At 43.4% G+C, this 26,358-nt stretch overlaps 1 protein-coding gene across 1 annotated transcript in view; it reads left to right on the forward strand.

The window, feature by feature from the left end:
• CFAP74 (cilia and flagella associated protein 74) overlaps positions 1-26,358 on the forward strand; it is a 269,418-nt gene that overhangs the window by 136,872 nt on the left and 106,188 nt on the right. The window contains exon 23 of the mRNA XM_073585414.1: positions 18,276-18,363. Coding sequence (XP_073441515.1) covers positions 18,276-18,363 — 88 coding nt within the window. The remainder of the gene's footprint in view (positions 1-18,275; positions 18,364-26,358) is intronic.

Genomic DNA, 26,358 nt, shown 5'->3' on the forward strand with positions numbered 1-26,358 from the left:
TGGTGTCCGATCTCAATTCCAGCCAAAAACGTCAAATGGCGCTGCTGCCCTTCCGAGCTTTGCCATGCGCCCAAATAGTGGTTTACCCCCACATGTGGGGTATCAGCGTACTCAGGACAAATTGCACAATAACTTTTAGGGTCCTGTTACCCTTGGAAAAATAAGAATTGAGGGTGAAAAGATCATTTTTGTGGAAAAAATATGATTTTTTAATTGTACGGCTGTATGTTATAAACTTCTGTGAAGCCCTTGGGGGTTCAAAGTTCTCACCACATATCTAGATAAGTTCCTTGGGGGGTCTAGTTTCCAAAATGGGGTCACTTGTAGGGGGTTTCCACTGTTTAGGTACATCAGGGACTCTCCAAACGTGACATGGCGTCCGATATGAATTCCAGCCAATTTTGCATTGAAAAAGTCAAACGGTGCTCCTTCCATTCTGAGCTCTGCCATGCGCCGAAACAGTCGTTCCCCCCCCCCACATATCAGGTATCAGCGTACTCAGGACAAATTGCACAATAACTTTTGCAGTCCAATTTCTCCTGTTACCCTTGGTAAAATAAAAAAAATTGAACCTGAAGTATTTTTTTTGTGAAAAAAAGTTAGATGTTCATTTTTTTTTAAATATTCAAAAAAATTCCTGTGATGCACCTAAAGGGTTAATAAACTTCTTGAATGTGATTTTGAGCACCTTAAGGGGTGCAGTTTTTAGAATGGTGTCACTTTCGGGTATTTTCTATCATATAGACCCCTCAAAGTGGCTTCAAATGTGATGTGGTCCTAAAAATAAAATGGTGTTGTACAAATGAGAAATCGCTGGTCAACTTTTAACCCTTATAACTTCCTAACAAAAAAAAAATTTTGGTTCCAAAATTGTGCTGATGTAAAGTAAACATGTGGGAAATGTTAGTTATCAAGTTTTTTGTGTGCCGTATGTCTGTGATTTAAGGGCATAAAAATTCAAAGTTGTAAAATTGCAAAATTTTCAAAATTTTCGCCAAATTTCTGTTTTTCTCACAAATAAACGCAAGTTATTTGAATGAAATTTTACCACTAACATGAAGTACAATATGTCACGAGAAAACAATGTCAGAATCACCGGGATCCATGAAAGCGTTCCAGAGTTATGACCTCATAAAGGTACAGTGGTCAGAATTGTAAAAATTGGCCCGGTCATGAACGTGCAAACCACCCTTGGGGGTGAAGGGGTTAAAGGGAATCTGCCAACAGATTTTTGCTATGTAATCTGAAGCCAGCAGGAGATAGAGGTTGGAAGACAGAATTCAGGGATGCATCAGTTGTCAAAGTATGTGCTGTAGTTTGCTAACTATGAAGGATTAATCACTAAGAGATTAACAGTTCTGGACTACACTAGTGTGGCAACGCCCCCTCCTGTAATGGGCGCCTCACTGTCTATGGACTTTTTACATGGAGAGCCTGGTGTGGGCGGGGTTAGCTGTGATATGGGCAGTCTAAGCTTTCTCAGCTCTGCTTCATTATAAATCTAAAAGCTCTGATTATGTCAGAACTTCTGAACCCAGTAAACTAAGTGATACCACGTTGGATTCAGCTTCTTTTTGCCTACATTACGCTGCTCTCAGATGAGGCAGCAAAAACATGCTGACAGATACCCTTTAAGGGCAGAGCAAAATATATATGTACTGTATGTTTCCTATCCTATCACCCTACCTGGGCCCTCCCTTCTGCTGATGACCTGAGGTTAGCATCCTCAATAGTCAGAACCTCCCACTCCCGTCTCCAAGACTTTACACGTGCCGCGCCAATTCTTTGGAATGCACTTCCCAGGTCAATACGATTAGTCCCCAATTCCCACAATTTTAAGCGTGCCCTGAAAACGCATTTATTCAGACTGGCCTATCGCCTCAACACATTAACCTAATCTATCCCTGTGTGGCACAGCCAAAAGTTTACCATAACCAGATTTCCCGCATCATGTTCCCACATGCTTTATGCATCCATTAGCCCTCTGTGTTTGTACTGTTACACACTTAACATTATGGCTGGTCCATACAATCAGGGCAACTGTTATCACCCACCTTTCGTGTCTACCTCTTTCCTCATAGACTGTAAGCTTGCGAGCAGGGCCCTCATTCCTCTTATAATAATAATCTTTATTTTTATATAGCGCTAACATATTCCGCAGCGCTTCACAGTTTGCACACATTTTCATCACTGTCCCCGATGGGGCTCACAATCTAAATTCCCTATCAGTATGTTTTTGGAGTGTGGGAGGAAACCGGAGTGCCCGGAGGAAACCCACGCAAACACGGGGAGAACATACAAACTCCTTGCAGATGTTGTCCTTGGTAGGATTCGAACCCAGGACCCCAGCGCTGCAAGGCTGTAGCGCTAACCACTGAGCCACCGTGCTGCCCAATTCCTCTGCCCAATACCAATTCCTCTTGGTATTTGTTATAATCTACTGTATGTGATTATTGTTATGCTGTAATGTCTATTGTCTGTACAAATCCCCTCCGAAATGTAAAGTGCTGCGGAATATGTTGGCGCTATAAAAATAAAATTTATTATTATTATCAAGTACAGTTTAGTAAACTATACATAGTATGTAGGGCTGACTCTGTTATTACCCCCATGTCTTGTCATGGTCCTATTATTAGAGAGTCTCGGGGTCATAGCCGCTGATTATCAATGTCAAGGTGACATATGGATGGAGAGATAACTCTACAGCCCCCAAGTAGGAGAACAGCTTGTAGATTTTCTTCTGGCGTATGTGAGTTTAATTAACTTTTGGATGCAGGTTGGTTGTGTGCATCAGTACAAGCAGGTGTCACAATAATTGAAGCCAACAACATTATTCTTTAGAAATCATTGATGCAAGTTAAATTGTCTACAGAACTAAACCTGTATGTTTTTAACCAGAAAATATGAGTCGTTTATTACTTGCACTCGGTACCAGAATGATCCGCAATGCAGTGCAGTATAAGCCAACAGCACAGTAAACAAATTACCATCAGCGTACACATGACAACACAACGACAGCAAAGCCAGTGACCTTCTGCTAGAAGAGAATAGTAGGACGAGTGAAACAGATGAGCGCTTTCCTACAGATAGGCATATAGACAGATTTTGTACACAATAGTTTTGTGAAAAACACTACGTTTTTTATGGTATTTTTCTATATTCCATATTTGTGTGCAAGTTACATCTAAATCAGTAGTGAAATATAAATACTCTACAAAGAGTTTTATGGCTGTATTGCAGTTCTTATTTTTTTTTTTTTGCTTTTCAAAAACAAAAGAAATACCATGAAAAAAATGCATGTTGCAAATGTAAATTCATGGCATTTTTTTAATTCATAGTGTAATGTATAAAGGAACCCATAAAGGGGAGTCAGGGAATTAGTGTTTATTCATTTGTAAAAAAGGACATGTCATAAAACACTAATCAGTAAGGCAAGTTTCACACATTCGACATTTACGGTCTGTATAGAAATCGCAATGTCTGAACCAAAATTGGGTGTCCTGACCTCAGCTCGCCAGCGTCATAGGCATAGATGAGGAGGTCCAGTTTGGTTGGAGACTTGCTGCCCTTCCGGACGTTATGGACTCGGACTACGAATGTTGGACGTGTGAAAACAGTCTAATAGAACCACCTGGCAAGAGTGACATGGTTCAGGTTTGCAACAGGAGAAAACTGGAAAACAATAACGCAAAATAGTGTCTTACCCGACACCTGCTCACCTGGCAGGGTTGTGGGACCACAACACCATAGAAGGCTCAGAAAACCGTCTGCTGCAGATCCAAGGATACATACAAAGGGAGAAAAACCATGGAGGATGGATCTTTAACTTTCTTGCAAAAGGAAATCCAAGAGGCGATATTTGGAGAACTGCAGTTTTATTATTTGGAGAACTGCCGTTTTATTAGTCAACGAGTTTCAAAGTTCACAGACTTCTTAATCAGGACAAAACTACCTTAAGATTTTGTCCTGATGAAGAAGTCTATGAATTTTGAAACTCGTTGACTAATAAAATCTCAGTTCCCCACGCATCCCCTCCTGGATTTCCATTTTCATTATATGGTGTCTTTGGCTGTGCAGTTGAAGATCCATCCTCTATGGTTTTTCTCTCCATGGTTCAGGATTACCATGGTTCGCCAACTGCTCCAGATTCATGAAGAGGTGTGCACCTTCTTCCATGAGTCAGAAGCCTCTGACTCCATCACGCCCCTTCCCCCTTACTCATCTCTAGAAAATTGCTGGTCTTGATGAACTGGAGCCATAGGTTTTGTTGGAAATATTGCCACTACAGTGGGGAAAAAGTATTTAGTTATCCACCAATTGTGTAAGCTTTCCTACTTAAAAAGATGAGAGAGGCCTGTATTTGACGTCATAAGTAGACCACAACTATAAGAGTCAAAATGAGAAAACCAATCCAGAAAATAACCTTTTCTAACTTGGCAAGATTCATTTTTCAAATTATGGTGTAAAATACAGTTGTGGCCAAAAGTATTGACACCCCTGCAATTCTGTGACATAATACTCAGTTTCTTCCTGAAAATGATTGCAAACACAAATTCTTTGTTATTATTATCTTCATTTAATTTGTCTTAAATGAAAAAACACAAAAGAGAATGAAGCAAAAAGCAAAACATTGATCATTTCACACAAAACTCCAAAAATGGGCCAGACAAAAGTATTGGCACCCTCAGCCTAATACTTGGTTGCACAACCTTTAGCCAAAATAACTGCGACCAACCGCTTCCGGTAACCATCAATGAGTTTCTTACAATGCTCTGCTGGAATTTTAGACCATTCTTCTTTGGCAAACTGCTTCAGGTCCCTGATATTTGAAGGGTGCCTTCTCCAAACTGCCATTTTTAGATCTCTGCACAGGTGTTCTATGGGATTCAGGTCTGGACTCATTGCTGGCCACCTTAGAAGTCTCCAGTGCTTTCTCTCAAACTATTTTCTTGTGCTTTTTGAAGTGTGTTTTGGGTCATTGTCCTGCTGGAAGATCCATGACCTCTGAGGGAGACCCAGCTTTCTCACACTGGGCCCTACATTATGCTGCAACATTTGTTGGTAGTCTTCAGACTTCATAATGCCATGCACACGGTCAAGCAGTCCAATGCCAGAGGCAGCAAAGCAACCCCAAAACATCAGGGAACCTCCGCCATGTTTGACTGTAGGGACCGTGTTCTTTTCTTTGAATGCCTCTTTTTTTCTCCTGTAAACTCTATGTTGATGCCTTTGCCCAAAAAGCTCTACTTTTGTCTCATCTGACCAGAGAACATTCTTCCAAAACGTTTTAGGCTTTTTCAGGTAAGTTTTGGCAAACTCCAGCCTGCCTTTTGTATGTGGGGTCTTCCTGGGTCTCTTACCATACAGTCCCTTTTCATTCAGACGCCGACGGATAGTATGGGTTGACACTGTTGTACCCTCGGACTGCAGGGCAGCTTGAACTTGTTTGGATGTTAGTCGAGGTTCTTTATCCAACATCCGCACAATCTTGCGTTGAAATCTCTTGTCAATTTTTCCTTTCCGTCCACATCTAGGGAGGTTAGCCACAGTGCCATGGGCTTTAAACTTCTTGATGACACTGTGCACGGTAGACACAGGTACATTCTGGTCTTTGGAGATGGACTTGTAGCCTTGAGATTGCTTATGCTTCCTCACAATTTGGTTTCTCAAGTCCTCAGACAGTTCTTTGGTCTTCTTTCTTTTCTCCATGCTCAATGTGGTACACACAAGGACACAGGACAGAGGTTGAGTCAACTTTAATCCATGTCAACTGGCTGCAAGTGTGATTTAGTTATTGCCAACACCTGTTAGGTGCCATAGGTAAGTTACAGGTGCTGTTAATTACACAAATTAGAGAAGCATCAAATGATTTTTCGAACAGTGCCAATACTTTTGTCCACCCTCTTTTTTATGTTTGCTGTGGAATTATATCCAATTTGGCTTTAGGACAATTCTTTTTGTGTTTTTTCATTTAAGAAAAGTGCCCTTGCTGATGGAAGGAGGTTTGCGCTCAAAATCTCACGATACATGGCCCCATTCATTCTTTCATGTACACCGATCAGTCGTCCTGGCCCCTTTGCAGAGAAACAGCCCCAAAGCATGATGCTGCCACCCCCATGCTTCACAGTAGGTATGGTGTTCTTTGGATGCAACTTAGCATTCTGCCTCCTCCAAACACAACAAGTTTTGTTTCTACCACACAGTTCTACTTTGGTTTCATCAGACCATATGCATTCTCCCAATACTCTTCAGGATAATCCAAATGCTCTCTAGAAAATGTCAGATGAGCCTGGACATGTACTGGCTTAAGCAGGGTGACACGTCTGGCACTGCATGATCTGAGTCCCTGGCGGCGTAGTGTGTTACTGATGGTAGCTTTTGTTACGTTGGTCCCAGCTCTATGCAGGTCATTCACCAGGTTCCCCTGTGTGGTTCTTGGATTTTTGCGCACCGTTCTTGTGATCATTTTGACCCCACGGTGAGATCTTGCGTGGAACCCCAGATCGAGAGAGATTATCAGTGGTCTTGTATGTCTTCCATTTTCTTATTATTGCTCCCACAGTTGATTTCATCACACCAAGCTGCTTGCCTATTGCAGATTCAGTCTTCCCAGCCTGGTGCAGAGCTACAATTTTGTTTGGTCTCCTTCGACAGCTCTTTGGTCTTCACCATAGTGGAGTTTGGAGTGTGACTGTTTAAGGACAGAGGAGCCTCTTAAAGAAGAAGTTACTGGTCTTTGAGAGCCAGAAATCTTGCATGTTTTTAGGTGACCAAATACTTGTTTTCCACCATAATTTGCAAAATAAATCTTGCCAAATTAGACAAGGTGATTTTATGGATTTGTTTTCTCATTTTGACTCTCATAGTTGTGGTCTACCTATGATGTCAATTACAGGCCTCTCTCATGTTTTTAAGTGGGAGAACTTGCACAATTGGTGGCTGACTAAAGACACTGCTCAAAATAATAAAGGGAACACTAAGACACCACATCGTAGATATTACTGAATGAAATATCACAGCTGCAAATCTTTATTCATTACATAGTGGCATGCGTTGAGAACAAAAACATATCAATGTATATCAAAATTAATATCCTATGGAGGTCTGGATTCGCAAGGATACTCAAAATCAAAGTGGAAAATCAAATTACAGGCTGATCCAACTTCAGTGGAAATGCCTCAAGACTAGAGTTGAGCATTCCGATACCGCAAGTATCGGGTATCGGCCGATACTTGCTGTATCGGAATTCCGATACCGACATCCGATATTTTTTCAATATCGGGCACGGGCATCGGAATCGGAAGTTCAAAGTTGATTGACAGCCGAAATGACGTCATCATGATGCGCGGTGTGTGCGCATCATGATGCGCCGTCATTTCGGGCCTTCCGGGGGTCTCTGCCGGCCTGCCGGGGGGGCTGTGCCGGCCTGCCGGGGGGCTGTGTGGACTGCCCGGGGTCTGTACCAGCCTGCCGGGGGGCTGTGCCGGCCTGCCGGTGGTCTGTGCACCCTGTGGGGGTCTGTACCGGCCTGCCGGGGGGCTGTGCCGGCCTGCCGGGGGGCTGTGCACCCTGTGGGGGTCTGTGCCGGCCTGCCGGGGGGCTGTGCTGATGTCCGGGGGTCTGTGCAGGCATCGTCCGATGGGACTACAAGTCCCATCGGGCGATGCCTGCTACCATGACAGTGATTGACACATTAGCCAATGATGGGACAGTAGTAGTCCCATCATCCGGCTAATGTGTTAAATGTTAAAAAAAGAAAAAAAAAATACTACATACATACATACTACATGCATGCTACATGCATGCTACATACATACCACATATATACTACATGCATGCTACATACATAATGCATGCTACATGCATGCTACATACATACCACATATATACTACATGCATGCTACATACATACTACATGCTACATACATACCACATATATACTACATGCATGCTACATACATACTACATGCTACATGCATGCTACATACAGTGGGGAAAAAAAGTATTTAGTCAGTCAGCAATAGTGCAAGTTCCACCACTTAAAAAGATGAGAGGTGTCTGTAATTTACATCATAGGTAGACCTCAACTATGGGAGACAAACTGAGAAAAAAAAATCCAGAAAATCACATTGTCTGTTTTTTTTTCCTTTTATTTGCATATTATGGTGGAAAATAAGTATTTGGTCAGAAACAAAATTTCATCTCAATACTTTGTGATATATCCTTTGTTGGCAATGACAGAGGTCAAACGTTTTCTGTAAGTCTTCACAAGGTTGCCACACACTGTTGTTGGTATGTTGGCCCATTCCTCCATGCAGATCTCCTCTAGAGCAGTGATGTTTTTGGCTTTTCGCTTGGCAACACGGACTTTCAGCTCCCTCCAAAGTTTTTCTATAGGGTTGAGATCTGGAGACTGGCTAGGTCACTCCAGGACCTTGAAATGCTTCTTACAAAGCCACTCCTTCGTTGCCCTGGCGGTGTGCTTTGGATCATTGTCATGTTGAAAGACCCAGCCACGTTTCATCTTCAATGCCCTTGCTGATGGAAGGAGGTTTGCACTCAAAATCTCACGATACATGGCCCCATTCATTCTTTCATGTACCCGGATCAGTCGTCCTGGCCCCTTTGCAGAGAAACAGCCCCAAAGCATGATGTTTCCACCACCATGCTTTACAGTAGGTATGGTGTTTGATGGATGCAACTCAGTATTCTTTTTCCTCCAAACACGACAAGTTGTGTTTCTACCAAACAGTTCCAGTTTGGTTTCATCAGACCATAGGACATTCTCCCAAAACTCCTCTGGATCATCCAAATGCTCTCTAGCAAACTTCAGACGGGCCCGAACATGTACAGGCTTAAGCAGTAGGACACGTCTGGCACTGCAGGATCTGAGTCCATGGTGGCGTAGTGTGTTACTTATGGTAGGCCTTGTTACATTGGTCCCAGCTCTCTGCAGTTCATTCACTAGGTCCCCCCGCGTGGTTCTGGGATTTTTGCTCACCGTTCTTGTGATCATTCTGACCCCACGGGGTGGGATTTTGCGTGGAGCACCAGATCGAGGGAGATTATCAGTGGTCTTGTATGTCTTCCATTTTCTAATTATTGCTCCCACAGTTGATTTCTTCACTCCAAGCTGGTTGGCTATTGCAGATTCAGTCTTCCCAGCCTGGTGCAGGGCTACAATTTTGTTTCTTGTGTCCTTTGACAGCTCTTTGGTCTTCACCATAGTGGAGTTTGGAGTCAGACTGTTTGAGGGTGTGCACAGGTGTCTTTTTATACTGATAACAAGTTTAAACAGGTGCCATTACTACAGGTAATGAGTGGAGGAAAGAGGAGACTCTTAAAGAAGAAGTTACAGGTCTGTGAGAGCCAGAAATCTTGATTGCTTGTTTCTGACCAAATACTTATTTTCCACCATAATATGCAAATAAAATGGAAAAAAAAACAGACAATGTGATTTTCTGGATTTTTTTTTCTCAGTTTGTCTCCCATAGTTGAGGTCTACCTATGATGTAAATTACAGACGCCTCTCATCTTTTTAAGTGGTGGAACTTGCACTATTGCTGACTGACTAAATACTTTTTTTCCCCACTGTACATACTACATGCTACATACATACTACATACATACTACATGCATGCTACATACTACATGCATGCCACATACATACTACATGCTACATACATACTACATACTACATATATACTACATGCATGCTACATACATACTACATGCTACATGCATGCTACATACATACTGCATGCTACATACATACTACATACATACTACATGCATGCTACATGCTACATGCATGCCACATACATACTACATGCTACATACATACTACATACATACTACATGTATGTAGCATGCAGTATGTATGTAGCATGCATGTAGTATATATGTAGTATGTATGTAGTATGTATGTAGCATGTAGTATGTAGCATGCATGTAGTATGTATGTAGTATGTATGTAGCATGCATGTAGCATGCATGTAGTATATATGTAGTATGTATGTAGTATGTATGTAGTATATATGTAGTATGTATGTATTATGTATGTAGCATGCATGTAGTATATATGTAGTATGTATGTAGCATGCATGTAGTATGTATGTAGTATGTATGTAGTATGTATATAGTATGTAGCATGTATGTAGTATATATGTAGTATGTATGTAGCATGCATGTAGTATGTATGTAGTATGTATGTAGCATGTATGTATGTATGTAGCATGCATGCAGTATGTATGTAGCATGTATGTAGTATGTATGTAGTATGTAGTATGTATGTAGCATGTAGTATGTATGTAGCATGCATGTAGTATATATGTAGTATGTATGTAGTATGTATGCAGCATGTAGTATGTATGATGCATATATGTAGTATGTATGATGCATATATGTAGTATGTATGTAGTATGTATGTAGCATGCATGTAGTATATATGTAGTATGTATGTAGCATGTAGCATGTATGTAGCATGCATGTAGTATATATGTAGCATGTAGCATGTATGTAGCATGCATGTAGTATATATGTAGCATGTAGTATGTATGTAGCATGCATGTAGTATGTATGTAGTATGTATGTAGCATGCATGTAGTATATATGTACTATGTATGTAGCATGTAGTATGTATGTAGCATGCATGTAGTATGTATGTATGTAGTATTTTTTTTTTTTTTTACATTTAACACATTAGCCGGATGATGGGACTACTACTGTCCCATCATTGGCTAATGTGTCAATCACTGTCATGGTAGCAGGCATCGCCCGATGGGACTTGTAGTCCCATCGGACGATGCCTGCACAGACTACCGGAGCCTGCACAAACCCCCCGGCAGGCCGGCACAGCCCCCCCGGAGCCTGCACAGCCCACCGGCAGGCCGGCACAGCCCCCCGGCAGGCCGGTACAGACCCCCACAGGGTGCACAGCCCCCCGGCAGGCCGGCACAGCCCCCCGGCAGGCCGGTACAGACCCCCACAGGGTGCACAGACCACCGGCAGGCCGGCACAGCCCCCCGGCAGGCCGGTACAGACCCCGGGCAGTCCGAACAGCCCCCCGGCAGGCCGGTACAGACCCCGGGCAGTCCGCACAGCCCACCGGCAGGCCGGCACAGCCCCCCGGCAGGCCGGCAGAGACCCCCGGAAGGCCCGTACAGACCCCCGAGAGGCTGTACAAGGGCAGGAAAGGGTTTTTCCAATTCCGATACCGGAAGTCTCATAGACTTGAATGGGACTTCCGGTATCGGCATCGGCGATACCGATACTTTTTTTAAAGATCGACCGATCCATTCCGATCCGATATTTTGAAGTATCGGACGGTATCGCTCAACTCTACTCAAGACAAGGAAATGATGCTCAGTAGTGTGTGTGGTCTCCACGTGCCTGTTTGACCTCCCTACGCCACCTGGGCATGCTCCTGATGAGACCGCGTATGTTGTCATGAGGGATCTCCTCCCAGACCTGGACTAAAGCATCCGCCAACTCCTGGACAGTCTGTGGTGCAACGTGACGTTGGTGGATGGAGCGTTAATCTTGCTGCAGATGGTGTCACTGTGCATCGGTCAACAATACTGCGCACTTTGCACAAGGAGAAGCTGTGTGGGAGAGTGATGCGAAAGAAGCCGTTTCTGCAAGCACGCCACAAACAGAGTCGCCTGAGGTATGCAAAAGCACATTTGGACAAGCCAGTTACATTTTGGAAGAAGGTCCTGTGGACTGATGAAACAAAGATTGAGTTGTTTGGTCATACAAAAAGGCGTTATGCATGCGCTGTATTGTTGACCGATGCACAGTGACACCATCTGCAGCAAGATGATGCTGCAGGTCTTTGGAGGTGGTCTGTGGATTGTCCTTGACTGTTCTCACCATTCTTCTTCTCTGCCTTTCTGATAGTTTTCTTGGCCTGCCACTTCTGAGCTTAACAAGAACTGTACCTGTGTTCTTCCATTTCCTTACTATGTTCCTCACAGTGGAAACTGACTGGTTAAATCTCTGAGACAACTTTTTGTATCCTTCCCCTGAAAAGCTATGCTGAATAATCTTTGTTTTCAGATCATTTGAGAGTTGTTTTGAGGAGCCCATGATGCCACTCTTCATAGGAGAATCAAATAGGAGAACTACTTGCAAGTGGCCACCTTAAATACCTTTTCTCATGATTTGATACACCTGGCTATGAAGTTCAAAGCTCAATGAGGTTACAAAACCAATTTAGTGCTTCAGGAAGTCAGTAAAAAGTAGTTAGGAGTGTTCAAATCAAGAAAATGATAAGGGTGCCCATACTTTTGCACCGGTCAAATTTTGTTTAAATGCAGATTGCACATTTTCTGTTAGTACAATAAACCTCATTTGAATCCAGAAATATAACTGAGTCCATCAGTTATTAGATATATGAAACTGAAATAGCTGTTGCAAAAACCAAAACTGTTATAAAGAAAAAAGGTTAACATTAATAGGGGTGCCCAAACTTTTACATATGACTGTAATTGCAGTCAGGCTTCTTCTTGCAAGCACATGGAAGGCTGTGCGGCCCTCCAAAGAAATGCCACCCCACACCATTACTGACCCACTGCCAAACTGGTCATGCTGAAGGATGCTGCAGGCAGCAGATCGCTCTCCACGGCTTCTCCAGACTCTGTCACATCTGTCACATGTGCTCAGTGTGAACCTGCTTTCATCTGTGAAGAACACAGGGAGCCAGAGGTGAATTTGCTAATCCTGGTGTTCTGTGGCAAGTGCCAAGCATCCTGCACGGTGTTGGACTGTGAGCACAACCCCCATCTGTGGACATTGGGCAATCAGGCCATCCTCTTGGAGTCTGTTTCTAACCGTTTGCAGACACATGCACATTTGTGGCCTGCTGGAGGTCATTTTGCAGGACTCTGGCAGTTCTCCTCCTGTTCCTCCTTGCACAAAAGCTGAGGTAGCGGTCCTGCTGCTGGGTTGTTGCCCACCTACGACCCTGTCCACGTCTCCTGGTGTACTGGCCTTTCACTACGCTAACAGACACAGCAAAACTTCTTGCCACAGCTCGCATTGATGTGCCATCCTGGATGAGCTGCTTTACCTGAGCCACTTGTGTGGGTTGTAGAGTCCGTCTCATGCTACCACAAGTGTGAAAGCACAACCAACATTCAAAAGTGACCAAAACATCAGTCAGAAAGCATTGGTACTGAGATGTGGTCTGTGGTCCCCACCTCTAGAACCACTCTTTTATTGAGTGTGTCTTGATAATTGCCAATAATTTCCATCTGTTGTCTATTCCATTTGCACAACAGCATGTGAAATTGATTGTCAATCAGTGTTGCTTCCTAAGTGGACAGTTTGAGTTCACAGAAGTTTGATTTACTTGGAGTTATATTCTGTTGTTTAAATGTTCCCTTTATTTGTTTGAGCAGTGTACTTATTTCCCCACTGTATAATAAATGCACCTGATGCATTCTAATTGCCGCTTTCATTCACAGAAACTGAAGTTTATAATGAACTGCAGAAACTAAAGTGCTCTGTGGGTGCACCCCTGGTGTGACCAAGAGGCTCAGTGCACTATTTTCTCACTCGTTTTGCAAACCTCCTGCCTCAATCACTGGTGGTAGACAGCGCTGACTGGCCTGAGCTTTGTCTGCTCACTCCAGGCTTATTAGCACTGTCTACGACCAGTTGTGGAGGCCAGGGGTATGCATAACAACCAGTGAGCGAAACAGTTCACTTTGCCTCTTGGTCACACCAGGGGTGCACCTACCAAGCACTTTAGTTGGTACAGACAAGCCAGTGCTGTCAATAGCCAGCAAGGGAGGTAGGGTATGCAAAACAAGTGAGCAGAAAGGTGCAATGAGCCTCTTTGCCACACTCTAGATGCACCGAGCCCCCTGATTAGCAAGTTTGATTAATCTACAGTTTCTGCAGATCAGAGGTAGTGATTAGAATACTTAGGCGTCAGTTCAGCTAAGTGTTTACACCAGAATTTTGGTGTATAATATTTTGAAAAGTCAAAAACATTTTGCGACTTTTGGCAATTGAGGAGGAGCCGTGAGGGAGGAGTATGTTCAGATTAACGCACTTCAGATTCTTCAAAACAAACATTTCTTTGTGGCGCACACCACTGTTGAGATGTGCCGACTTCATTAACTGGCGTGTACCTCTTAATGAATTCAGCGCATCGTATTCCAGCACTTCCCTCATTAAGGCTGGGTTACGAATCACCATCCTTAATGAATCCAGGGCCTTTGGATATGTTCACACTGTATTAGTTTCTTTGGTGTTTTGTCATCTTCAAGTGTGTATGTAGGTCATTCCTGAGGCTTTTTTCAGCATTTTTCTTTATCCAGACATTTTTTGAAATCCATAAAATTGTGAAGAAAACGCTATTGTTTTTTTTTTTTTTGCAACTAAAATACATACAAAACGTGCAAATACGCTTAGGCATCTTCCGGGCTTATTTTGATCTTTGCCACAGACTTCTATTAAAAACACCCGAAGAATGGTCTGCTCATTTCTTTTAATCGCTTGGCATCTTTTGTTAGCCTGAAGTGTGGAACAAAGAAAATCAGCAAGTCGTTTTTGTATAAAAAATTAATAGGATCCTATTTTGAGCATTTAGTCAGTGCTTTTTACGGCATTTTCTTTGCAAAAAATGTCAGAAAGAGACAAGTATGAACACACTCCTGAAGGAGTGATTTTTTTTTTTTATAGGGGCGGTATTAATTTATACTGTCAATATGGGATGACAGACCCCTTCTAAGTTCTTATCTAAATAACAATATTTGTTCTGTTTTTTTCTTTGCTTTTAATTTAATTCTTCCCAATTATTTATATAGAGCCAAGTAGATACGGTAACTAGTAAAACTTGCATTTGATTCTGACAGGGATGATAAACCAAAAGTTTCGACACACCTTCTCATTCAAAGAGTTTTCTTTATTTTCATGGCTATGAAAATTGTAGTCACTCTGAAGGCATCAAAACTATGAATTAACATGTGGAATTATATAATTAACAAAAAAGTGTGAAACAACTGAAAATATGTCTTATATTCTAGATTCTTCTAAGTAGCTACCTTTTGCTTTGATTACTGCTTTGCACACTCTTGGCATTCTCTTGATGAGCTTCAAGAGGTAGTCACCGGAAATGGTTTTCACTTCACAGGTGTGCCCTGTCAGGTTTAATAAGTGGGATTTCTTGCCTTATAAATGGGGTTGGGACCATCAGTTGTGTTGTGCAGAAGTCTGGTGGATACACAGGTGATAGTCCTACTGAATAGACTGTTAGCAAAGCAGCTAAGTAAAGAAAAACGAGTGGCCATCATTACTTTATTTAAAGAAGGTCAGTCAGTCCGAAAAATTGGGAAAATTTTGAAAGTGTCCCCAAGTGCAGTGGCAAAAACCATCAAGCGCTACAAAGAAACTGGCTCACATGAGGACCGCCCCAGGAAAGGAAGACCAAGAGTCACCTCTGCTGCGGAGGATAAGTTCATCTGAGTCACCAGCCTCAGAAATCGCAGGTTAACAGCAGCTCAGATTAAAGACCAGGTCAATGCCACACAGAGTTCTAGCAGCAGACACATCTCTACAACAACTGTTAAGCGGAGACTTTGTGCAGCAGGCCTTCATGGTAAAATAGCTGCTAGCAAACCACTGCTAAGGACAGGCAACAAGCAGAAGAGACTTGTTTTGGCTAAAGAACACAAGGAATGGACATTAGACCAGTGGAAATCTGTGCTTTGGTCTGATGAGTCCAAATTTGAGATCTTTGATTCCAACCACCGTGTCTTTGTGCGACGCAGAAAAGGTGAATGGTGAATGGATGGACTCTACATGCCTGGTTCCCACCGTGAAGCATGGAGGAGGAGGTGTGATGGTGTGGGGGGGTGCTTTGCTGGTGACACTGTTAGGGATTTATTAAAAATTGAAGGCATACTGAACCAGCATAGCTACTACAGCATCTTGCAGCGGCATGCTATTCCATCCGGTTTGCATTTAGTTGGACCATCATTTATTTTTCAACTGGACAATGACCCCAAACACACCTCCAGGCTGTGTAAGGGCTATTTGACCAAGAAGGAGACTGATGGGGTGCTACGCCAGATGACCTGGCCTCCACAGTCACCACACCTGAACCCAATCGAGATGGTTTGGGGTGACCTGGACCACAGAGTGAAGGAAAAAGGGCCAACAAGTGCTAAGCATCTCTGGGAACTCCTTCAAGACTGTTGGAAGACCATTTCTGGTGACTACCTCTTGAAGCTCATCAAGAGAATGCCAAGAGTGTGCAAAGCAGTAATCAAAGCAAAGGGTGGCTTCTTTGAAGAACCTAGAATATAAGACATACAGTCATATGTAAAAGTTTGGGCACCCCTATTAATGTTAACCTTTTTTCTTTATAACAATTTTGGTTTTTGCAACAGGTATTTCAGTTTCATATGTCTAATAACTGATGGACTCAGTTATATTTCTGGATTCAAATGAGGTTTATTGTACTAACAGAAAATGTGCAATCTGCATTTAAACAAAATTTGACCGGTGCAAAAGTATGGGCACCCTTATCATTTTCTTGATTTGAACACTCCTAACTACTTTTTACTGACTTCCTGAAGCACTAAATTGGTTTTGTAACCTCATTGAGCTTTGAATTTCATAGCCAGGTGTATCAAATCATGAGAAAAGGTATTTAAAGTGGCCACTTGCAAGTAGTTCTCCTATTTGATTCTCCTATGAAGAGTGGCATCATGGGCTCCTCAAAACAACTCTCAAATGATCTGAAAACAAAGATTATTCAACATAGCTTTTCAGGGGGAAGGATACAAAAAGTTGTCTCAGAGATTTAACCAGTCAGTTTCCACTGTGAGGAACATAGTAAGGAAATGGAAGAACACAGGTACAGTTCTTGTTAAGCCCAGAAGTGGCAGGCCAAGAAAAATATCAGAAAGGCAGAGAAGAAGAATGGTGAGAACAGTCAAGGACAATCCACAGACCACCTCCAAAGACCTGCAGCATCATCTTGCTGCAGATGGTGTCACTGTGCATCGGTCAACAATACAGCGCATGCATAACGCCTTTTTGTATGACCAAACAACTCAATCTTTGTTTCATCAGTTCACAGGACCTTCTTCCAAAATGTAACTGGCTTGTCCAAATGTGCTTTTGCATACCTCAGGCGACTCTGTTTGTGGCGTGCTTGCAGAAACGGCTTCTTTCGCATCACTCTACCACACAGCTTCTCCTTGTGCAAAGTGCGCTGTATTGTTGACCGATGCACAGTGACACCATCTGCAGCAAGATGATGCTGCAGGTCTTTGGAGGTGGTCTGTGGATTGCCCTTGACTGTTCTCACCATTCTTCTTCTCTGCCTTTCTGATATTTTTCTTGGCCTGCCACTTCTGAGCTTAACAAGAACTGTACCTGTGTTCTTCCATTTCCTTACTATGTTCCTCACAGTGGAAACTGACAGGTTATATCTCTGAGACAACTTTTTGTATCCTTCCCCCTGAAAAGCTATGTTGAATAATCTTGGTTTTCAGATCATTTGAGAGTTGTTTTGAGGAGCCCATGATGCCACTCTTCATAGGAGAATCAAATAGGAGAACTACTTGCAAGTGGCCACTTTAAATACCTTTTCTCATGATTTGATACACCTGGCTATGAAGTACAAAGCTCAATGAGGTTACAAAACCAATTTAGTGCTTCAGAAAGTCAGTAAAAAGTAGTTAGGAGTGTTCAAATCAAGAAAATGATAAGGGTGCCCATACTTTTGCACCGGTCAAATTTTGTTTAAATGCAGATTGCACATTTTCTGTTAGTACAATAAACCTCATTTGAATCCAGAAATATAACGGAGTCCATCAGTTATTAGATATATGAAACTGAAATACCTGTTGCAAAAACCAAAATTGTTATAAAGAAAAAAGGTTAACATTAATAGGGGTGCCCAAACTTTTACATATGACTGTATTTTCAGTTGTTTCACACTTTTTTGTTAATTATATAATTCCACATGTGTTAATTCATAGTTTTGATGCCTTCAGAGTGAATCTACAATTTTCATAGTCATGAAAATAAAGAAAACTCTTTGAATGAGAAGGTGTGTCCAAACTTTTGGTCTGTACTGTATATACGGTATTTGTTGGCTGACTGATATGTTTATGTATAAAACTAGGTATGTTTTTCAGTGTGAAAATGGCTTATATATAAATTAAATATCTTTGTAAGAAATATTCACATCACTATGATTTTCTATTATGAATACAAGTTTTTGTAAACCTGTGACCCCTCTTTTCTAGGCATTCGCTTTCACAAGATGCCAGTTCATATTTTGATAAAGAGACTGGAGTATTGGAAGCCCCCTTGACAATATCGGTAGTTGATCAGGTCAGTTTAATAATCGCATTGAGGCTCTGATCAGACTAGGCCTCATTTATCAAGACTGTGTTGCCCTTAGCAACCAATTAGATCTCTGCTTTAATTTTGTAAACTGCTCTGGTAAAGTAAAAGCTGTACCGTGATTGGTTGCTATTGGCTGTCAGTGTTCCTAACTGTTTCCATGGGGAACGACCATGCCAATATGTTTTCTTATGGCGTATATTTATTCTTGTATGCACCACGGACACACTGCTAAGATTAATTGGTTAACACTGGTGTCCGTAGTAGGGAACTGAGATGGATGTGAATGTGAAAAGAGTACGGCTCTGAACATGTTATACAAACAACAAGCAATGATATTTCTGAAGATAAAGTGGTTCAGGGTGGCCAAAATGAGAATATAGAGTACTGTGTTGGATATATTAAGCTCCCCATTAGCAGCGTTGTATATTGCACTCAGGGATTTTCCAAAATCTTGGGAAATCCAGTTGCAATTACTACGTCCTACTAATACTGATAGAAAAATCCGCATATGCACATGTGCATATGCGGATTTTTCCACCCCCTTAGTGGCCTAATATTCAGGGGTTGGACAAAATAATGGAAACATCTGGAAACATCAACAAAAGTTAGTTTAAGGGCTGTTTCACACTTACGTTTTTTCTGGCCGTTGAAATCCGCTAAAAATGGCGAAAAACGGATCCGCCTGGGTACTGATTAAACGTGTGGCACCGGACCGCTACGGTTCACGGATCCGCGGTAGGATGAAATTTAAAGGAGCCGGGACGTCATCACGATGGAGGCAGGCGAGGAGATCGCGCGATGGAGGACGTCATCGCGATGGAGGCAGGCGAGGAGATCGCGCGATGGAGGCAGGGGGAGATCGCGCGATGGAGGCAGGGGGAGATCGCGCGATGGAGGCAGGGGGAGATCGCGCGATGGAGGAAGGGGGAGATCGCGTGATGGAGGAAGGTGGAGATCGAGGAAGGTGGAGATCGCGCAATGGAGTAAGAGGAGAGAGAGAGATCCAGCAGCCGGAAGGAATTGCCGGTTAAATCTGTTGATAAACACAAAATGCGGATCCGGACGGAGAAAAAACGTTGCATGGTCCGTTCGGTGATGTCAGCGGACGCCAAAATTTGGGCAGATCCGCAGACATACGGATGCAACGGACGTTCATCAGTCAAAATCCGCCGATAATGCAAGTCAATGGGGAAAAAAACGGATCCGCCAAGAAAAATGGCGGATCCGTTTTTGGCGGATTTTGACTGATGGAGACAAACGGATGTGTGAAACAGGCCTAATATGGTGTTGGTCCACCTTTTGCGGTGATTACAGCCTCAATTCTCCGAGGTATGGATTCATACAAGGTGTGAATTGTTTCCAAAGGAATTTTAGCTCATTCTTCAGTTAAAACACCCTCCAGTTCTTTGAGCGACAATGAGGGCGGAAATCGACGTCTAACTTGAATCTCTAAAATCGACCATAAATGCTCAATAATGTTGAGGTCTGGGGATTGTGAGGGCCAGATGAGATGCCCAGCTTCATTAGAATGTTCCTCGTGCCATCCTGAAAAATGGCGTTCCCCTCTGGGACCAGTGCTTGTGTGGTGCCCCTGAGGGTTCAGTCGCAACAGAGGTACTGCACCTCCTCCTGAGGTGTGGTTCCCCACCATCCAGGTAAGGTGGAGACTCCTGACCACGTTCCAACACCTGCACCCCACACCACAAAGTAGTGTAGCAAAGCACCTTCGGCGGCTCCCTGCTTGGAGTGTAGCATAGCACCCCTTGGTGGCTCCCTGCTTGGAACACGAAACGTGCTGGGAGGTGGGTGGAGTTTAGTTCACCTAAAAGAGCGGGAAGAGTTGAGTTCAGTCAGTCAGTCCAGTCACTCAGTCAGAGAGTGAGGATGTAGACGGATGGAGTGTGAGGCAGAGAAGATCCCCGGGAGAGGGATGGAAGAAGGAAGTGCTGCAGCAGGCCACAGTGATCTGGGTCTGCTGGCACAGGAAAGAGGCAGAGAAAGGAAGCTTGATTCTCCATTTAAAAGGATTAGCACGGAATGTGAGGAGAATAAGAGAACAAGGACCAGGGTTAGAGGAGAACCCTTTTCAAGTTCTAAGCACAAGGCCGGGGTCCAGTCCCCGAGGTTGTACGGATACTAATGGTCCTGCAGCAGACACCGGAAGAATAGAAGTAGTGACCACTTTATTCACACACAAGACTTGGGGGCACAACAGCAACATATTAGTGAGCCGGGACTTAGTAGCAAGGAGTCCCCGAAGCAGGCTACAGCTGTCTGCCGTACAAGTAGAGTTCATAGGAACATCTGACAGGAGGCACTCCAGTGTAACTCAGTACTGAGAGTACTTCACTCAAAGGCTCTATAAGAGGAGACGTTCAGGAAAGGCACATATGTTGGCGGAGTGTTGGAAAGGAGTACTTCATCTTGTCTGGAGGTTGGCTGAGCTCCTGACCCGGAGGACACGGCACGGATGCGGGCACCTGTACCTGCAACAGACTGTGAGTAAAGCTTTGGAACTACATGCCCTGGTGTCTTCCGCTTATTCCTGCGCCAACCTGCCCAGCACTGCTGCATCCCTTGCGCCTGACACTACCCCAACTACGTGTCACTTCACCTACTCTGCCCTGGGACTACAGCCCTGCCTGTGGAGGGCTATAACATCACTGCTGCACCACACCATCTGTCCCAGAGGATCTGTCTGCAGCGTCGGCTTACATCTCTATTGCCGAACACCACAGATGGGTCACGAATCACTTATAAACTTTCACCACCATAAGCACATTGAAACAACCCCCCTTTGAAATGAAGACCCAGGGCCACGGATTGGGTCACCGCTGCCGTGACGACCCCCAATTGAGAAGATCAACCGGCCCGGTACCGAGTACCCCACGGCCCTGGTGAGTGAGGGCACTCCAACTTGGCGTCACGAACAGGATGACGAGACCCGATGCCATCTGGTTCTGTGTGCCTGAGATTTGTTGGACTTAAAACTTTTGGAAATGTGCAGAAGACCTAATTTAATAGACTGTAAAATGAATGCTAAAAATGGCCATCAGCGCGGTGAAGAAGGGCGTGACACTATGGCTGGTCCTAAGAAAAGAGCGCGGACTGTCCTGGGCCTCCCCTATCTGAACTTCTATGCGACAGCACCATGGTCCACCCCCGAGGGGTTCGTATACTGGCTTGGTATGGAGGAGTTGGAAGAAGACGCCGCCCCCAGAAGGAGGAGCGGAAGCCAGTGGCGGGAAAAGAGCCGAGGCGGGAAGGAGAACGTCAGAACGCCATGATGGACGGAGAGAAGCCAGAGGAATGTGGGGAGGAAAAGCAGCTCGACCCCTGGCCGCCCCTGCGGAGTATACCACCGCTGAGACACTATCTGCAGCGCCCGCCACTGCCTCAAAACAGATATTGCCATTGGATGAGGCCTGCCTGGAGGAGGTATATGAGGATTCCGGAGCAGAATGGACAGGGGCCGTGTCCCTGCCCGGACCCGGCGCGGCCGCGCAGGCCTTTACCAACGGCTTTGGCCGAAACCAACCTTGCCCCGGCTCGGATCTAGCTGCAACCCGCTCCACAGACGACTCCGGGAGTAGCGGCCGCCGCTGTTTGCTGCAATGTACCTGCGCCGGAACATCCTTGTCGGGAAGCGCAAGGTATGATTACCGCGCCTGACATGACCCTAGTGCTAGGAATGGCGCCAGTGACTAGGAATGGTCTAATTGCCCCCTGCCGATGACCCCAGGCCGCGGTGCCGCCCGCTAAGGTCCCGATGGACCTAGAAGAACAAAACTCGGCGGTACCGGCGATAACATTTGCTGAGTCATTGGTGGCAGCGGGGGAACCATCGGCAATAGTTGACACGCCGTCCCGGCAGGCAGTCGATGTTTTGGTCGCCCTTTCCTTTACCCCATCCACTCCCAATCTCACCCCTTGGGAAGAGGAGTACCTGTGATCGGGAGACCATCAGCAACAGGATGAGGACACCCAAAGCATCTCCCCTGGAAGCAGCCCAAGCAACCAGCTTCCAGAACCCCAGGAGGGGACAGCTAGCCCTAATGTCGACTTAAACTAACTCTCGTTACCCAGGAGGGTATTTGCACCGTTGTGCCTTCTTTTTGGTTATCATGTTTTTGTTTTCTTGTTTTCTTGTTTTCTTCCCAGTTGTTGCCCAGATTGATTGGCAGCCTTTATTCTTGAACTATGGAGATCATGGAAGCTGAGTGATCCAAAACTGTAATTGTAAATAGTTTGCACCTCTTTAGGTGCTTTCTCTTGGGTTTACATAGGAACCTATCTCCAAACGTACACTCGGTCGGAGGTCGGAAATAGGGTAAACGATGATTCGTCTGACAATATCACGTTTCCACTGCTTGAGGGACCAATTTTGGAGGTTTCTACACCACTCTAAACGCTTGGAAACATTTGTCATTGAGAGCAGCGGTTTTCTAATTGCAGCTCTTCCGTGGAATCCAGATTTGTGCAGCTCCCGATGAACAGTTTTCGTGGAAACTGGGTTCTGTAGGTGTTCATTGAGCTCAGCAGTGATTTTCGGAGCCGTGGTCTTGCGACCCTCTCTCAGTCCGACGGTCTCTCTCAGTCAACTTCGACTTTCGGCCGGACCTGTGCTTTGCTGCGGACATTTTTCCTTCTCTTTCAAACGCAGTCATTACTTTGGAGACAGTACCTCTTGACACGCCAAGCATTTGGGCACTTTCTGTTACACTCGCGCCTGCCATACGAGCACCAACAATTTGGCCTCTTTGAAAATCCGAGAGGTCTGCCATTGGTATCAGGTTCTCATCAATGTTCTTACAATTCTGCAAAACAAACAGTTAATTTACATACACATATCATATAACACAAATAATCAACTACAAAACATTACCATATGTCACGGTTTGCATGTTTATAACATGCTTGAAGATTTTCATGCCAAAACGTTAGGTGTTTCCATTATTTTGTCCAACACCTGCAGTTCCCGATGGGTTACACAGTCATAGTACGGCCTTGTACACGGGGCCTTAACCCCCTAAATGGCTAGGCAATTTTTTTTGTGCTTTTTTTTTTTTTACTCCTCTCCAAGAGCCATCATTTTTTTATTTGTCATTCAACATAGCCATTTTTAGGACTTGATCTTTAATGGAAAAATTTAAGTTTTCACTTTATCATTTGACATACTGAAAACGGGGAAAAAAAATGCAAGTGCAGTTAAATAGTGAACAAAAAAAAATTTCATTTTTTCGGGGTTTTGTTTTTACAGAATTCGTTACATGTTAAAAATGACCTGGCAACCTGATTCTTCCGAGCAGTATGAGTACGACGATACCAAATTTATAATTTTTTTATATTTAGTTTAGTGACCAAAGTAATTCAGAACTTTGTAAAAAAAAAAAAAATTGGTGTCAACATTTTCTTAGGCTCGTGTAACCTTATTTTTTTCTGTCAATTGATTGTTTTGAGTGCGTATTTTTGCAAACTTAGCATATGTTTTCTTATTGTTACATTTTGGAGCACATATGATGTTTTGATTGGATATTTATTTTAGTTTTTGTAGGAAGTGCAGTGGCCAAAAAGAGCACTTCTTGTGTTTTGACTCTTGTTGTTTTGTATTTAACGTATGGTGAAAATAATTTTTTACCAAGATAATCGGACTTTTAATTTATTAATTATTAATTTATTAGTTTCCTTAGGGGCCTTGAACCTGCGATCACTTTATCACTTATACCAGAGGTCAGCCCATGAGGCTGCTTCATGCAGCCAGCAGGCACTGCAGACCCCTTGATGCTCGTGGCCCGGTCCAGGGGGCTGCCGACAGCTACGCATTATTTCAATTGAATGTGCGTCCTTGGGCGCACATTCAATTGAAATATATTGCTACGCAGAGCCAGCCCTCTGCACAGCAATGCCATCCTCCAGCCAGTCAGAAGGCAGCAGCTGACATCGGGTTGCCAGCGCTGCTACTTAAGACATCAATACCATGCGCCCGCACACCGATGTCAGCTGCTGGCCTCTGATTGACCCATTGCCAACATTGTTATTGCTTTGCAGAGAACTTGTCTCTGCATGGCAATACGTTTCAATATAAATATTTAATTGTTGCTTTCAGCGATTGACAGCAAAATTTAAATGATTAACAGCAGCAATCAGAGCAAGCTATGACCGCTACTGTTATAGTTAAATGACAGCTGTGTAATACAGCTGGCATCTGCCACGTATGGTGCAAGCTCAATTCCTGAGCCTGTTCCATTCACACGCTGTGATCAGATAACATAATTTTACTTGATGTGGTCACAAAGGGGTCAAAGGTACCCCAATAGCAACTTCACGCTGATCGAACCATGGACGGCGTGAATCAGATCAGCTGCAAAAAACACGTTTAAAACTGGCCTGCGATAACGTCAAGATTATAGTCCAAGAGGCAGGTCCCTGGCGGTGATATGATATAATATAGAAATATTTCTAGTTTTACTGTGATTTTATAGCTCGTTATAAGCACATTAGAATATTCTATAACTTTTCAAATGCTTCTAAAAGTTTTGACGCTGCATTGATAGTTTATGCTTCAGCTCCCGCTGAGTTGATTAAAAATTTGATTATCACACAGATAGCATTAAAATCACTTATCAAATTTACTATTCTATTAAGTACGTGAAAAGAAGCATTTTATCATTTCATTTAAAATATAAAATTGTGGGTACTTAATGCATTGGACGCTTTGTAATGAAGCATAAGGATCTTCTTCAGTAACGACATACAGACCTCGCTGTGAGCCAAGGACTCTTGTTAGACATTCATATCAGTATAATTAAGTATAAATAGCATTTTTTATGTATTTGTTGTAAGAGACCTTCAAAGACAAGAACTGTCTCTTGTAGAGAATTGCAGGGAGGCTAAATGTGCATTAGCATAAAAGGTTCTATTAAGTAATTGTCTGCTGAGTAATGGCAGCAAGAGGATCCGTGTGCCTTCCAAGAAGTGCGCAAATCATGCTGAACATTTATCCTCTCGACAACTATTTTTTATAGTATCTCATGCCAAAATTGTACAGATTTGGGCTAATTCACATAGCAAGGCTTCGTTCACACATCCTGGTGTCCATGTGCCACCTATATGTACATATGTGACATCTGTGTAACTGTTTGCTGTCCGTGTATCACATCAGTGTGCCGTCCGTGTGATACATACCGCACTTGGGACTAAGCGGTACAGTTCTCGCTCATTCCAGGCGCTGGCTGCTGACGGCAGTTGTCATCATTGTCGCCTGGTCACCCTGTGATCAGCGCAGTCAGACAACAATGATGGGAGTTGTATTCAGCACATTCTGTGTATATTCTGTGTAAAATCAATAATTTAAAAAATGGTGTTTGCTCCTGCTTAATTTTCATAACCAGCAGAGGGAAAGCCCACATCTTGCAGCTGATATTAATAGTCTGGGAAAAGGGACAATATCCCAAAAGGTTCCCAGGCTATTAATAACAGCTCACAGCTGTTTGCTTAGTTTTTACTGGTTAATTTACTGGGGATCCCAGAAAAAAATGATGTGGGGTCAATTCAAACCAGCAAAGGCTAAACAGACAGCTGTGGGTTTAAGATCTTTCCACTTGCCCTGGTGCGATGGAAAGTGGGGTAAAGGGGTTGGGGTTGATGTCATCTTTGTATTGGCAAGTGACATCAAGCTCCAGGGGTTAGTAATGGAGATGCTTCTATAAGATTCCCCCATTACTAACCCTATAGTAAGTTTTGAAATAAACATGCAGTAAAAATAACATCTTATATTTGAAATAAAACTCAACCCACTGTTTTACACATTTATTTAAAATAAAAAAACAAAGTTTTTCTCACTTTTCCACCTAAAATTCATTGAAGCCCATGTCTCCTGTTAAAAACAAAAATAGTAAACAACCATAAGGGATATGTCCCATTGTGAAGATAATCCCCCGATGACCATGTCCCCTGTAAAAACAACACAAAAATAATAAA

This window comes from Dendrobates tinctorius, unplaced genomic scaffold (genome assembly GCF_039654945.1).
Source record: "Dendrobates tinctorius isolate UK_male_01 unplaced genomic scaffold, ASM3965494v1 ptg000086l, whole genome shotgun sequence".
NCBI classification, from domain to species: domain Eukaryota; kingdom Metazoa; phylum Chordata; class Amphibia; order Anura; family Dendrobatidae; genus Dendrobates; species Dendrobates tinctorius.